The following is a 16708-nucleotide window of genomic DNA, read 5'->3' on the forward strand; positions in this document are numbered from 1 at the left end:
CGAATGGCAGGGACCTCCGATGTTTGAAAACACACTAAGGGACAGGGGAAAACGCAGTGAAGGGCAAGCCGCCAGGGCCAACAGACCACCCCCTTGCTCCTGAGGAAGCAGCCTCCCCAACGACTGCCTTTGGCTACCCAGAACTGAAGTGCGGGGTTGCGGCTTCAGTTATTGTGATGGAGCGGTTCACACATGCACAACAGGCGAGGAGGCATGCAAATGTTGTGCCAAGGTGTGGTCAACAGGCATGCAATTTTGGATTACGGCAGCCACAAGAAACAACCTTTCCCTCCTTCCTAGCAGCTCTGCAGTCCCCACAAGGCACTGTGCAGCATTCATAATCCTGTACATTTGCGAAGCACATGGAAGGAGAAGAGGCTCCTTCCATATCTCCGGAGAGCACCCAGGCTCTCTCTTCGCTCTAGGAAAGCAGCATGGGCAAGGCTGGGGTGGGGCGAGAACGGTTCCTTTGCTGTGAACCAGCAGGGATGCTGCCGGAAGTCCCATTCCGCAATGTAGAGGGGAAGGGTGCGTGATATTCACCTCCGGGATCCCGTTGAGGGTCTTCTGCTTCCTGGCAGGGACATAGCCATGGAACCGCAGGTCTTGGCGGTGACGTTGGCTGTCACTCCAGCTGGGGAAAGAGCGAGAGATATAAAAAGGGGGAGGGAAAGGATTTTGGGGTTAGAACAAACATGGGTTATAGCAAGCAGCATTGGGGGATGCCTAGATTTCAAACCATAAAGCTTTTCCTATTTGGTAAGATGCTTTTATTTGCAGACTTGTTTCAGGTGCTTGTACAGCCTCTGGTTTAATATTCAATAATTCATTATTTTCAATATTTGGATTTAATATTGCATCAACATTTTCTTGCATCTCCACCCCCATCATTCTGCCCGGACGCTGAGGTCCAGTGCTGAGGGCCTTCTGGCGGTTCCCTCATTGCGAGAAGCAAAGCTACAGGGAAACAGGCAGAGGGCCTTCTCGGTAGTGGTGCCCGCCCTGTGGAACGCCCTTCCAGCAGATGTCAAAGAGAAAGACAACTACCTGACATTCAGAAGACATCTTAAGGCAGCCCTGTTCAGGGAAGTTTTTAACGTGTGATATTTTACTGTATTTTTGGGTTCTATGGAAGCCGCCCAGAGTGGCTGGGGAGGACCAGCCAGATGGGCGGGGTATAAATATATTATTATTATTATTATTATTATTATTATTATTATTATTATTATTATTATAAAAAAATTGTATACCGTCTTTCTATCTTACAATACTCAAGGCGGTTTACAAGCTGAAGAAACAAAAATGTACATCTTATAACAATCTAATGCAATACAAAAATGTGATAATAATACAAAACTTTAAAACAAGCAATCTACATCAAAAAGTAGCATTCAACAACCATTAGAGTAGTATGAAATAATAACAGCATATAAAAGTTACAGAAATTCACCCTTAACAGTTACGATAAATAATTTCTAAACTATAATCAGTAAAACACCGGCAAGCCACAGTACATGAAATAATAAAATACAAATTGAGAAGCAGAGACCAGAGGGTGGAGCAAGGCAGGAGGAAGGAGGCCTTGCCAGATGGAGTCTCTTCCCTCACAGTTCTTCCTCCAGGCACAGCCTCCTTCAAAGATGGGCTCCTAACTTGTTCCTTGGGTGAGTCCATAAAGGACAAGGTGGAAAGGACAAGGCGTGGTGTGAACACAATGGATAACAAGGTCCTTCTAACAATGGGGTATATATGGCAGGATCAGAACATGACTCCCCCCTTTTATTTAGGGCTGATGGATTTCATCTTCCTGCTCAGGGATGTGAAATATTTCTATGTAGGGATATTTCTATTTTTGTAGGCCACCCTGGAATCCATATGTGGACGAAAGCACGGTTTATACATCTTAAAAAGGAACAGATTTTTTAAAAAATGCTTTCTTTTGTCCCAGCTGGCTGGCCTTCATCCCCACGGCCCCATAAAACTCATCTCCCTCTCTCCAGCCTGGTCCTGTTTTTGGGCCTGAACTAGACTTTGGGTTATAGCAGCTGGTCATCTTTTGGAGAATGTAATGGGAATTGGGGTTGCTTGTGCGTAAACTGCAAACTGCTCCAAGCTGGTCGTATAGCTAAACCTTTCCCTGGTTTGACAGCCCTTACAACGTGACTGTCTTAGTCACTGGCAGAATCCGTTAGTGGGCGTCTCCTAAACTTCCTCCAACATAGAAATTCCTTGACTCCAAGTCTCCTCCTAGATTCTCTGCGCGGAAGCCTTCTGCGCAGCGTGGGCGTGCCAAGCGGAGGTCCTGTGCACTCTTCGCTGATTTCACTGGAAGAGTCTCAGAGCCTTCCCTCCGCAGTACTCTCAGCCTCCCCTTTCTCCCTGGTGTCCCCTGGATTTCCTTCCCCAGCGGAAGCTCTCTCTCTCTCCTTGCTAGTTCCCTCCCCTGCATCATTGGAGCGTCTTACCTCTCCTCTTGCCTCTGATGGCAGTTCCCTGACAGAGAATGACAAATTCCACATACAAAATGGATACAGTGGTACCTCGCAAGACGAATGCCTCGCAAGACAAAAAACTTGCTAGACGAAAGGTTTTTCCGTTTTCGATTTGCCTCGCAAGACGAATTTCCCTATGGGCTTGCTTCGCAAGACGAAAACGTCTCGCGACTTTGTTTCCTTTGTCTAAAAACAAAGACATGTTTTGTTTATAAAGTTAATTTATTTTCCCTTCAATTTTTGAACTGCTCTTTACAGTATGTGTGACTTTAAAGAGCAGTTAATAAACTGTTGTTGTACCAAATTTGGCTTTGTTTGGACTTTTTTTGACCATAGGAACGCATTAATTGATTTTCAATGCATTCCTATGGGATTTCGTGATTCGCAAGACGAAAAATTCGCTAGACGACAAAACTTGCGGAATGAATTAATTTCGTCTTGCGGGGCACCACTGTACACCGAAATCTCCTCCCAGCCCTATTCAGAGAGACAGGGAACAATTGTCACGGCCATTAACAAATCAATGAACAATCAGATGATAATTCTGAATTGCGCTCGGGGATGAGAATGAGCAAGGAGAAGGGGTGACAGGGAGCAGAGGAAATGGAACCATGTGGCAGGCAAATTGCCCCAGGATGCCTCTGCGGCTTTGTGCCAAGTTTCTACAACTGGCACAGGAGAAAGTACTTCTACATGCAGTGCTGCAGAGTTAACCTGTGGAACTGGCTCCTGCTGGACGCAGTAATGACCATCAACTTAGATAGCTTTAAAAGAGGACTGGGCAAATTCAGGGAGGCTAAGTCTATCAGTGGCTATGCTCTTTCCTACACAGTTAGAGGCAGTGTGCTTCTGAATACCAGGAGCTGGGAATCAGAAGTGGGGAGAAGGCGCTTGTGCTTGGGTCCAGCCCGCAGACTGTCTCAACAGAGTGGTGCATGCTCTGGTTATCTCCCGCTTGGACTACTGCAATGCGCTCTACGTGAGGCTACCTTTGAAGGTGACCCGGAAATTACAACTAATCCAGAATGCGGCAGCTAGACTGGTGACTGGGAGTGGCCACCGAGACCACATACATTGGCTCCCAGTACATTTCCAAGCACAATTCTAAGTGTTGGTGCTGACCTTTAAAGCCCTAAACGGCCTCAGTCCAGTAGACCTGAAGGAGCGTCTCCACCCCCATCATTCTGCCCGGACACTGAGTTCCAGCTCCGAGGGCCTTCTGGCAGTTTCCTCATTGTGAGAAGCAAAGCTACAGGGAACCAGGCAGAGGGCCTTCTCAGTAGTGGCGCCCGCCCTGTGGAACGCCCTCCCACCAGATGTCAAAAAGAACAACAACTACCAGACTTTTAGAAGACATCTGAAGGCAGCCCGGTTTAGGGAAGCTTTTAATGTTTGATGTATTACTGTATTTTAATATTTTGTTGGAAGCTGCCTAGAGTGGCTGGGGAAGTCCAGCCAGATGGGTGGGGTATAAATAATAATAATAATAATAATAATAATAAGAAGAAGAAGAAGAAGAAGAAGAAGAAGAAGAAGAAGAAGATGCTGGACTAGATGGTCATCTGGCCTGATCCAGGCTGCTCTTCTAATGGTCCACTACTTCTCAAGAGTCAAATGCGGCCCTCCAGAGCTCTATCTGGCCCCTGGGACTTTCCTTAGGTCCTGTCTCTTCCACAGGTCACTGGCCCTGCTCCAGGCTTTCATTGAGCACCTTTGCCTGGCTGGAATTTGTCCCTGAACTGTGTTCGTTTATTTATTTGTAGGATATGTTATCCACTCTTCACCATAAGTTCCCAGGGCAGGTTAAAACAACTCTGAGATGCTACAACTGAAGATCAGATAAAAGTAACGTATAACACAACACCTAAAATACTATTTAGAAACAGAGAATAAAGGTAATCTCTAAAATATGTAGCTCAGCTGTCAAAGGATGGGTAAAGAGTTAGGTTGTCAGCATACAACAATAGCCCTACAACGAGGAGATCAGATGCACCTCTACAGGAAGAGAACTCCACACTTGTGGGGCTGCTGCAGAGAATGTCCTCTTAGACCCCACTACCACTTGAACGATGTATGGAAGTGAAAGCTGGACCATAAAGAAGGCTGATCGCCGAAGAATTGATGCTTTTGAATTCTGGTGCTGGAGGAGACTCTTGAGAGTCCCATGGACTGCAAGAAGATCCAACCTCTCCATTCTTAAGGAGATCAGCCCTGAGTGCTCACTGGAAGGACAGATCCTGAAGCTGAGGCTCCAAGACTTTGGCCACCTCAGGAGAAGAGAAGACTCCCTGGAAAAGACCCTGATGTTGGGAAAGATGGAGGGCACAAGGAGAAGGGGACGACGGAGGACGAGATGGTGGGACAGTGTTCTCGAAGCTACGAATATGAGTTTGACCAAACTGCGGGAGGCAGTGGAAGACAGGAGTGCCTGGCGTGCTCTGGTCCAGGGGGTCACGAAGAGTCGGACACGACTAAACGACTAAACAACAACAACCACTTACATATCTTTGCTGATCTTAACACACAGGATGGTGTTTGTCTTAACATATTGTTGTCTTTTAAGATATTTTGGGCCTTAATCATTTAGGTCCCAAGAACTCTTCCATCCTGTAAACAACCAGTTTTGATTTTACACAAAGACACCACAAATCTTCAGAAGAAACTGTCCTGAGTTTCACAAAGGGGGAGTAGGACAGTAGGTTGCGCTAAACTTTGCAACCTGTGCTTTATCCCTTCACTCCCGAGAGGAAGGGAAGTGGGGAGATGCTGTGGGGCGGGAGTCTCCAGCTGTGTGCAGAGCAGGCTGCCTTTCCGGATAAAAGCTCCCCAATCGATGGAGTCTTCCTCCCCAAGATGCAAAGCTGCAGGGGTTTTTGCTAATGCGCCACGATTAGTCATCACCCGGCTTGCTTGCATGCTGCGAGGGAAGAGACGCAGCCTAAGCAGAGCCTGCTGACTGCAGCACTGAGCCAGGAAAAACCCAGCACCCTGGCTGCACCAGAGAGTGGCAAAGGAAAGGAATTTAGGGAGGGCAGTTTGGCTAGACAAAAGCTTAGAGGGGCTGGGTTGCAGGAAACAGCAGGGGCTGTGCTTGTGAAACAGTATAGACATAAAATAGGCTGATTCCACAAGCAACCCCAAAGCTTTTGTGCTAGGTGCAGTTACTCAGGAGAAAGCTCCCCTGAACTTGATGGACCCTTCGTCTAAGCAAACATTTATAGGACTAGGCTACAAGAACATTTTTGCACTTTAGCCTCTCTGGTGGCTCTTGGGAATGGACAGAAGCTGTGCCCTAAAACCTATTGTTAATTCAGACAGGCCTTTGCCGCGTGAGTCTGATTTTACAAACTAGGATCTCTTTTTGTTTTTACTGATGCTTTTATGAACGTTTTATTGATGTTTTTTATTGACCTTATTGCAACTTTATGGGCTGCAGACTGCCACGTTGTATTTTTATGGAAGCATAGTCTATAAATACTTAAATAAATAAATAAAAATACACTGAACCAACACCACTTTTGGAGTTGTCTGAGGACACAGCCAGAAGGCAGCTTTACAAAGCACATTTAAAGGCTTATACACTGGTTTAGGGTACCTGTGAGCCCTGCAGCTAAGCATCATTCCACACATACTTGTTCATCACTGTAACATCAAGAAAGTTGTTTGCATGAACAAATTCTTATATACAGAGCCAAACTACAAATCCTCCCTCTTCACTACAGGCTCAGCCCTGATCATACCCCATGGCTGCTATTTAAGGATTTTTTTTTTTTTTAAAAAGAATAATGTTAAATGTGGACCTTTATTAGGTAAAGGTAAAGGGACCCCTCACCATTAGGTCCAGTCGAGGCTGACTCTGGGGTTGTGGCGCTCATCTAGCTTTACTGGCCGAGGGAGCTGGCGTACAGCTTCCGGGTCATGCGGCCAGCATGACTAAGCCGCTTCTGGCGAACCAGAGCAGCGCACGGAAACGCCGTTTACCTTCCCGCCGGAGTGGTACCTATTTATCTACTTGCACTTTCACGTGCTTTCGAACTGCTAGGTTGGCAGGAGCAGGGACCGAGCAACGGGAGCTCACCCCGTCGCGGGGATTTGAACCGCCGACCTTCTGATCGGCAAGCCCTAGGTTCTGTGGTTTAACCCACAGCGCCACCCATGTCCCTTTTTTAAAAAAAAGAAGAATGTTAAATGTGGACCTTTATTACTGAAATTTAAATCCTGCTGGCTATATTTTTCAGAGGGTCTGTGGCAAGGTTTACCTTGCCTGGGCCTGTTCACTCCAGCGGAGATCCCTCCATGGACCGGATTGCGCATGCGGGCCCGCGATTTCCGGCAACTGCATCTGCGCAGATGTGATTTACAGCGTCTGTGCAGACGCAATTTCCGGTGCCGTGGAAGCGAGTCCCTGTGCTGCGCTGGTTTAGCGCAACACGTGGGGACTCATTGAGCAGGCGGCTCGGTTGTGGCTTGTGAGCCAGTTAAATGACCCCCATGTATCCTCACTCCTCCAAGACACACCCATCACTTCAACAGCCCATACCATCCTGAAAATAGTTCTGATACACAGCACTTCCTAAAAACCAGGAGGGCAGCTTCTTCTGAAAGGGAGTTCCACTGTGAGGGTGCCAGCACTGTTAAGGCCTTGAGCGCTTAGCATGACACTAAACAAATGTCAATAACCGCCCTGTTATCTAAGTCAGTATTGCCGCCTAGTGAGTTCACAGCAAAAGTGCCACTTCAATCACAACCTTCCTGATTAAAAGCTCAGGCTGCAAACACATTATCCTCTTAAAACGCAGGGAGGTGGTTCTATTGTCAAAATTTGGATCAAAGCTCGTTTGGGGGGAAAATCCCCCAAACATTTCATAGGAAATGGCAAGATAGATACGGATTGTGGCTAATGTGCACACCAATGGTGGGAGAGCACTGAGCATGCACGGGGTGGGGTTTACATAAAATCATATAATTGTAGAGTTGGAAAGGAATTTCAGAGTCATCTAGGGAAGAAGGAGGAGGAGGAGGAGGAGGAGGAGGAGGAGGAGGAGTTTGGACTTGATATCCCGCTTTATCACTACCCGAAGGAGTCTCAAAGTGGCTAACATTCTCCTTTCCCTTCCTCCCCCACAACAAACACTCTGTGAGGTGAGTGGGGCTGAGAGACTTCAAAGAAGTGTGACTGGCCCAAGGTCACCCAGCAGCTGCATGTGGAGGAGCGGGGAAGCGAACCCGGTTCACCAGATTACGAGTCTACCACTCTTAACCACTACACCACGCTGGCAATGCAGGGATCTCAACTAAAGCATCCATGAAAGACATAGCCACAGACACTTGGTCACTGTGCTATACTAGCTCTTATTTTTTAAGTAAGGTAAAGGTAAAGGATCCGTGGATGGTTAAGTCCAGTCAAAGGCGACTATGGAGTTGCTGCGCTCATCTCGCTTTCAGGCCAAAGGAGCCGGTGTCTGTCCACAGACAGCTTTCCGGGTCATGTGGCCAGCAGGACTAAACCGATTCTGGTGCAACGGAACATTGTGACGAGTGCAGAGCGCACGGAAACACCGTTTACCTTACTGCCACAGTGGTACCTATTTATCTACTTGCACTGGTGTGCTTTTGAACTGATAGGTTGGCAGGAGCTGGGACAGAGCAACGGGAGCTCACCCCATCATGGGGATTCGAACCACCGGCTTTCCGATTGGCAAGCAAAGGAGGCTCAGTGGTTTAGGCCACAGTGCTACCCGCATCCCTTGTTTAGGTAGCCTCTATCAGATATCAAGGAACAATATTAGGGATAAGAGAAGTGTAGGGGAGAAGTCTCGCCTTCATGTACTCCAGACCCAAGGTCAATACATTTCCGAGCACAATTCAAAGTGTTGGTACTGACCTTTAAAGCCCTAAATGGCTTCGGTCCAGTATACCTGAAGGCGCGTCTCCACCCCCATCGTTCTGCCTGGACACTGAGGTCCAGCACCGAGGGCCTTCTGGCAGTTCCCTTGCTGTGAGAAGCCAATTTACAGGGAACCAGGCAGAGGGCCTTCTCGGTAGTGGCACCCGCCCTGTGGAACTCCCTCCCACCAGATGTCAAAGAGAACAACAACTACCAGACTTTTAGAAGACATCTGAAGGCAGCCCTGTCTAGGGAAGCTTTTAATGTTTAAAAGACCACTGTATTTTAATACTTTGTTGGAAGCCGCCCAGAGTGGCTGGGGAAACCCAACCAGATGGGCGGGGTATAAATAATAAATTATATTATTTATACAATACCAGCACCATTAGCTGGGACTGGAAACCAACAGAATGAAGCGAGCCACTGCATATTGTTGAATACCATCCCAGTCTCTGAGCAGTGCAAGATTCTAGAGGTTCCAGGCGCACTTAGGGCTCATGCTTCCTTTGGGAATGAGGCACAGCAGAGTGTGGTGTTTTCATGATATATGGTTTATTCACACATATATACAACCTGAGCCTATGATAGAGGGGCTCACAGCATTAGCAACCCAATTGCAGCATGTTTCTTCCATAGCCACAGCCTTTGATTCAAACAGAAATCAAACACTGCTCTCAAATGTTGCTCTGACTCTCTCTGCAGCTGGCTGCTTTAATGGTAAAGGTAAAGGGACCCCTGACCATTAGGTCCAGTCGTGGCCGACTCTGGGGTTGCGGCGCTCATCTCGCTTTATTGGCCGAGGGAGCTGGCGTACAGCTTCTGGGTCATGTGGCCAGCATGACTAAGCCACTTCTGGCGAACCAGAGCAGTGCACGGAAACGCCGTTTATCTTCCTGCCGGAACGGTACCTATTTATCTACTTGCACTTTGATGTGCTTTCGAACTGCTAGGTTGGCAGGAGCTGGGACAAACCGCTGTCACTTTCAACTCTAAACTCAGGCTTTGTCCTTCTAACTACAGTATCTCTGAGTTGAGAGAGATCCATCTGTTGTCTCACATAGAGCCCCCTTTCCTTTCGTCTCTTAGTGGCACATCACCCAGATGGTCACCTCCACACAAGAAGCTAGCCTGGCTTATATTTTAATTATATTTTAATTGCTGGATTCATGGGTTAGACAGGTATCGCACACATCCTATTTCCTCTCCCCTAAACTCATAACAATATGATTACTGCAGAAAGACCTTGGCATATCACCCAAAGCCAACTTTTTGGGCAGTGTGGTGTAGTGGTTAGGAGCGGTGGACTTGCAATCTGGTGAACCGGGTTCGCATCTCCGCTCCTCCACATGCAGCTGCTGGGTGACCTTGGGCCAGTCACACTTCTCTGAAGTCTCTCAGCCCCACTCACCTCACAGAGTGTTTGTTGTGGGGGAGGAAGGGAAAGGAGAATGTTAGCCGCTTTGAGACTCCTGAAGGGGAGTGAAAGGCGGGGTATCAAATCCAAACTCTTCTTCTTCTTGGTGCAATACTATCCAAGATACACAGCTGAACCCATTTGGCCATTCTGAAGCAATGAACATATATGTGGGGCGTCACCCTGAATTCACTGCTCAGACAAGAGTTCTAGAGGAGTGGGGGGAGGCAGAACTCCCCCGCCAACAAAAATTAGTCCTTCCAACCTACTAATTGCTCCTTTTAAAAAGTAGCAAGAAAAGAATAAAGGCTTCTGGAAGAGTTCGGTTCTCCATGGTGATGAATGATGTGGGAGGACTGGGGAAAGAAGCCACAGAAAACTTGGAACACGAAATTGTCATGTCAAGGTTAAAGCAGTGACGAAGGAACCGCGCAGAGGGAGAGGAGCAGGGCAGCTCCGCCGTAAAAACACCTACATACTTCCCTCTGCAAAGCAAACCGGTACAGTGGTACCTCGCAAGACGAATGCCTCGCAAGACAAAAAACTCGCTAGACGAAAGGTTTTTCCGTTTTCGATTTGCCTCGCAAGACGAATTTCCCTATGGGCTTGCTTCGCAAGACGAAAACGTCTCGCGACTTTGTTTCCTTTGTCTAAAAACAAAGACATGTTTTGTTTATAAAGTTAATTTATTTTCCCTTCAATTTTTGAACTGCTCTTTACAGTATGTGTGACTTTAAAGAGCAGTTAATAAACTGTTGTTGTACCAAATTTGGCTTTGTTTGGACTTTTTTTGACCATAGGAACGCATTAATTGATTTTCAATGCATTCCTATGGGATTTCGTGCTTCGCAAGACGAAAAATTCGCTAGACGACAAAAATTGCGGAACGAATTAATTTCGTCTTGCGGGGCACCACTGTATGTTCAAATGCTGAATTCATGGGTGTCTCTTAAGAGCAGACACACAGCAGAATATTCATTTATTCTATTTATTAAGTTTCCATACCACCCTTCATTTGAGGATCACAGGTCAGTTTACAATACGTGAACACAAAAAATACATAGCATATTAACAAACAACACCCCGCCCACAGTTTAAAAGGCCATAAATTGTTTAATTAGCCAAAGGCCTGGGAGCAGAGGAAGGTTTTTTGCCTAGTGCCTAAAGATATGTAATGAAGGCGGGCCTACTTGGGAGGGGGGCATTCCACAAATGGGGAGCCCCCGCAGATGACATCACATAGACCTAGGGCTGTACATTTCATAATCTCTTCCTAGGACCATGGAGAGTTCCTGCCAGAGTAATGAGCTACTAACTAGGCCAGGGATCAGCAAACTTTTTCAGCAGGGGGCCGGCCCACTCTCCCTCAGACCTTGTGGGGCGACCGACTATATATATTTTTTTGGGGGGGAGGGGAGGAATGAACGAATTCCTATGCCCCACAAATAACCCAGAGATGCGTTTTAAATGAAAGCACACATTCTAGTCATGTAAAAACACGCTGATTCCTGGACCGTCCGCAGGCCGGATTTAGAAGGCGACTGGGCCAGATCTGGCCCCCGGGCCTTAGTTCGCCTACCCGTGAACTAGGCGGACCAATGGTCTGGCTCAGGTGAAGGCATAAGAGAGAAGAAGAAGAAGAAGAAGAAGAAGAAGAAGAAGAAGAAGAGGAGAAGAGGAGGAGGAGGAGGAGTTTGGATTTGATATCCCACTTTATCACTACCCAAAGGAGTCTCAAAGCGGCTCACAATCTCCTTTCCTTTCCTCCCCCACAACAAACACTCTGTGAGGCGAGTGGGGCTGAGAGACTTCAGAGAAGTGTGACTAGCCCAAGGTCACCCAGCAGCTGCATGTGGAGGAGCGGGGAATTGAACCCGGTTCACCAGAGAGAGTGAGCTCTGTCCCCTTTCCTTCTCTGTCCTTGCCATTTTTTCTCTGCGCCTGACTGGCTCCTGTGTGTAGCCAGTATGATGCTATCCAGATGTCGCTGATCCTCCATTCCCATGCGCCCCAGATGGCACAGCCAGTGGTCATGGGTGATGGACGTTGTAGTTCAGCAATGGCTGGAGAGAACCAATTGACTATCCCTGCTCTAAGATGACAAAGGAAGTGAATCCAGGTCAGGCCATGCAAAACTGGGCTCAGTTCTCAACGGCTCCCATTAAATCCTGTGGGAGAAGGTTAAGTTGGCAGTGATTTGGGACACAGTTGTGGGTATGTATGCATGTGAGAATCCGTTTCTGGCCTCCAGACCCTGAGGCTAGAGGTCTGCAACATACAGGCTTTCCTCTGCCACTAGCCTGATAATTAGAATTTAAGAAGTTCAAAATCCCTTCTCTATTCCAGCATTTTGATCAGCCAGACGCAAACGTATCACTAATTCTGCCTAGGGAAATAAAAATGGACAAATGTGGGAGTGAGGAAAAGGGGTGGAGAGAAGAAACTGCTAATAACACTCCAAGCATTTTGACTGCTATGAAAGGCAGGGGAATTATAAGAGATCTCTGGCAGAGCAGTGACTCAGCAGTGCAAAGCCATCAACACTGCAGCTGCAAGGAAGGAGGGGGAAAGTAATTTCAGGATTTGCAGAACTGAAGGCACAGAAGATGACAGTGTTGGCTGACTGTTATTTATTACCACAACCGCAAATCTAGAAAAGCCACTGAAAAACATTATCACAATCCTGTGCCTAGAAATCAACACACACTTACATATTTTGCATAACTCATTTTCCTTCTCTATTATGCAGAAGGGCATTTAAGAGGCAGCTGCTGGCCAGAGGATTCCCTGTTCAGACTTCCTCTGCTCCTTAGCACAACTTCTGTGATATCACAAGGCACCGTGAGCGCATTTTCAAATCTGCATTCCGGACTTAAGGACCAGAAACATGTCAAAAATAGAAATTAAAAAATGTTAAGATTTTGCACTAATATGCAATTCCACACTTTGATGGCAACCCTGTGGATATGCTGCTATGCTAGTGGCATAAATGCACGATTACAGACGACTACATGCGAATGACACTGGTTTCAAATCCGGGTACTTTAAGATCTTCCCAATGCATAGAGGATGCAATTCACAGATTCTGCTGAATCCTTTTAATTTCAGATTTCTGGAAAGTTAGGAAGCCCCACTATTCCTTAGATTACAATCAAATAATTCAGTATGTATTTTTGGAAGCCCTGGGTTCATCTCTCACTTCAAAAGTACAGGGGATTCCTGGCATGTCACTGAGCTGGTTCAGACATAACATTTTCCGAACATGAGAAGCTTCTTAGCAAAAATTCAATGAGCAAATACAAGCATCTTTCCATAAGTCGTTTGCTCAGCACAACCACATCCTTGATCTCCTTCCCTGCCCCCCAGCACCCCCCCCCAGCTTCCTAGCACTACTCAGAACTGTGATGAGGCATCCCTGGTTGTTTCAACCCATGCAAAGAGTAGTCATGGCAACAAGGGCAGGGCTTAGGACAGGGGTCTGCAACCTTTAAGACAAAAAGAGCCACTTGGACCCGTTTCCGAAGGGGAAAAAAACTGGGAGCCGCAAAACCCACCAATAAAAAAATAACTTTTTTTGTCACTTCTTTATTATTTCTTTGTTTGACCCCTCAGAATTACCCCTCCTCATAGAAATAAACGTTAAATTAACAAGTTACCTTTTTGTGTGTGTGTGTTCTTCACTCCCCTTCAAAACAGTGACCAGCGTACATGCCCCCTTTCAATGCAATGACCAGCGTACATGCCCCTTACAATATAACGGGCGGGCGGGAAGGTGACGTCGGGATGGTGCGTGACTAACGCACGCATTGCCCCCATGCGACGTCACAGCCAGTACAGCGCCCGCCACAGTGAGGAGTGTCGGGGCGCACAATGCGCCTCCTCCCCTCGCTAGTATCCGCCCTGGAGCCGCGGCAAAGGTGTAAAAGAGCCACATGCGGCTCCGGAGCCGCGGATTGCTGACCCCTGACTTAGGAGATCACTGGATGCTGCCGTGGACAGGACAAAAACCCAAACTCCAGCCGCTATGCTCCTCAGCTGATGTTCAGCTTTGGGTTCAACAATGAGTAATTATCTGCCACAGCGAGTGCTGGCTGGGCTATGAGCAGACAGGAAGCATTTATTCACAACCCATCACATTTAAGAAACACCCAACATTGCGGTATGCTCAGACTGCAACCTTAGGGCAATGAAGTGTTTATCTATTTATAGGACAGTGAAGATAAGGAATGGGGGGAGGGTAGCAAGGAATTCTATTATGTAAGAAACAGTTAAAACCAAGCGACAATTTTCAGCGGGACTGGCATGGGGCCATCAAGATTAATCCCAGGTGTCTAAAGAGGCATGCTTGCATTAAGCACAAGTTACAGAATGCATATGGGATGCGGGTGGCGCTGTGGGTTAAACCACAGAGCCTAGGACTTGCCGATCAGAAGGTCGGCAGTTTGAATCCCCGCGAGAGGCTGAGCTCCCGTTGCTCGGTCCCTGCTCCTGTCCACCTAGCAGTTTGAATGCATGTCAAAGTGCAAGTAGATAAATAGGTACCTCTCCAGCGGGAAGGTAAACGGCGTTTCTGTGCACTGCTCTGGTTCGCCAGAAGTGGCTTAGTCATGCTGGCCACATGACCTGGAAGCTGTACGCCGGCTCCCTTGGCCAATAAAGCAAGATGAGCGCTGCAACCCCAGAGTTGGCCACGACTGGACCTAATGGTCAGGGGTCCCTTTACAGAATGCATGCCTGTTCCTACATCCAGTGCCTGAAAAATATTATGTGTTATGGTCCACAGCAGTTGATGTGGCACATGTTAACAGCGGAATGTCAATTTTCAGCAGACGCATTTCAGTTTGAAAGCTGCTGCTTCTCCTTTGTGTGTCCAAAAGGTTGGGTCTAAAGTAGCATTGAATGACTCATTTCATCAGTGCAAGGATTTCTTTTTGCGCCATGAAACTACCCCCCCCCCCCCGTGCATCCCCTACATCTGTGCTAAGAGTTCAGTGAATCCTCTGGAACATGGGGGGCGGGGGAGAGATGGGAGGAAGCCCCATTGTGCAAGCAAAAATCCTTATGCTGATGAGATGTGTTAGCTGAATAAAGTCAGGAGTTGGTGACGGCCAATGAAGTGGCAGGAGGGGTTGGGGGATTAATTTGTCACACGCATGCCCTTTCCCCCTTGCAGTCCCCCACCGTTTCCCCGACACCCTCCGGACACCAGTTTCATTGTACTAAATGCTTTCTCAGCAGTGAAATTCCCGTGCAAAATGACACAGGGCTGGGATAAAACAGCCAATGGAGCAGAAACCCGATATTTCAATTAATCAGTTTCACATTGAAGTCTTATCAGATGTTTTTGTGGATGCTCTGAAAAAGATATATTTTTGTAACCGTGGCGCTATAGGAAGAAAACACCAGCTATCACTATGGAATGAGTGTTCCTTTTAAGTTGATTTTATAACAAAGAGACTTGTGGCACCCTAAAAACTAACAATTTTTATTGTGGCAGCAGCTTTCATGGAATACAACCAACTTCTTCAGCTGTATGGAGATAGTTCTAGCCCACGGAAGCTCAGGTCACAATAGCATAGTCAGCCACAGGACTCTTTATTTTCTCTGCAACGTATTAACGTGGCTACCCCAATGGAAACTGTATGTTATAAAGGGACAAAAAAGTATGTTCAACCCCCCAGAAAATGGCCAGCTGTTTCCAGCTCAGATGAAAGCTGAAAACAGCAGGAAATGTATTTCAACTATGCCTCAAAGCATTTTTGTACTAGCTTGCAAATAAAAACATAAATGCAACATAATAAAAACTACATATCTGAGCATGAAGGTGGACTATGCGAGGCAGTTCCAAGGAAAGGAAGGCGGCAGAAAGAGATGAAAGGGGGCAGGAGACTTATGGACAGTGAAAGGTGGTGGAGTTAGAGAAAGGATGTTTCTGGATACAGTGGTACCTCGGGTTACATACACTTCAGGTTACATACACTTCAGGTTACAGACTCTGCTAACCCAGAAATAGTGCTTCAGGTTAAGAACTTTGCTTTAGGATAAGGACAGAAATCTTGCTCTGGCGGCACAGCAGCAGCAGGAGGCCCCATTGGCTAAAGTGGTGCTTTAGGTTAAGAACAGTTTCAGGTTAAGAACAGATCTCCGGAACAAATTAAGTACTTAACCCGAGGTACCACTGTATAGGGACTGGTAATGTCAGTGTATTACTATTAGTATATAAAGTCCTTTGTGGAAAGGACTTTGGTGCACAAGGGCCAACATTGATGCCAAAATCCAGCATCGCCTGAGCTCTGCGAGTGCAGCTTTCTCCCAAATGAAGCACAGAGTGTTTGAGGACTGCAACATTTGCAGGGAAACCAAAATGCTTGTTTACAAAGCTATTGTACTACCAACCTTACTATATCATTCTGAAACATGGACCACTTATAAACGCCATCTCCAACTCCTTGAAAGATTCCATCAATGGTGTCTCCAAATTTTTTTACACATCACTTGGGAAGACAGGCAAACTAATGCCAGAGTACTGGAAGAAGCAAAGATCACCAGTGTTGAAGCAATGATTCTTCAACATCAACTTCGTTGGACTGGTCATGTTGTGCGGATGGCTGATGATCGTCTTCCAAAGCAAGTACTCTATTCCGAACTTAAAAATGGGAAATGTAATGCTGGTGGCCAACAAAAGAGGTTTAAAGACTCACTCAAGGCAAATCTAAAAAAATGTAGAATAAGCACTGACAACTGGGAAACACTGGCCTGTGAGCGCTCCAGTTGGAGAACAGCCTTTACCAAAGGTGTCATGGGCTTTGAAGACACTTGAACTCAGGACACAAGGGAGAAACGTGCTAAGAGGAAGGCATGCTTGGCAAATCCACACCGTGATCAACTCCCACCTGGAAACCAATGTCCCCACTG

The 16708-nt window shown here is 46.9% G+C and overlaps 1 protein-coding gene across 3 annotated transcripts in view; it reads right to left on the minus strand.

The window, feature by feature from the left end:
- SNPH (syntaphilin) overlaps positions 1–16708 on the minus strand; it is a 49792-nt gene that overhangs the window by 14503 nt on the left and 18581 nt on the right. For all 3 annotated transcript variants that reach the window (XM_083507479.1, XM_083507480.1, XM_083507481.1), the window contains exon 3: positions 544–634. In XM_083507479.1, coding sequence (XP_083363605.1) covers positions 544–593 — 50 coding nt within the window. In that variant the 5' untranslated portion in view covers positions 594–634. The remainder of the gene's footprint in view (positions 1–543; positions 635–16708) is intronic.

The sequence above is a fragment of the Podarcis liolepis genome (assembly GCF_965112155.1).
Source record: "Podarcis liolepis genome assembly, chromosome: 6".
In the NCBI taxonomy this organism is placed as follows: Eukaryota; Metazoa; Chordata; class Lepidosauria; order Squamata; family Lacertidae; genus Podarcis; species Podarcis liolepis.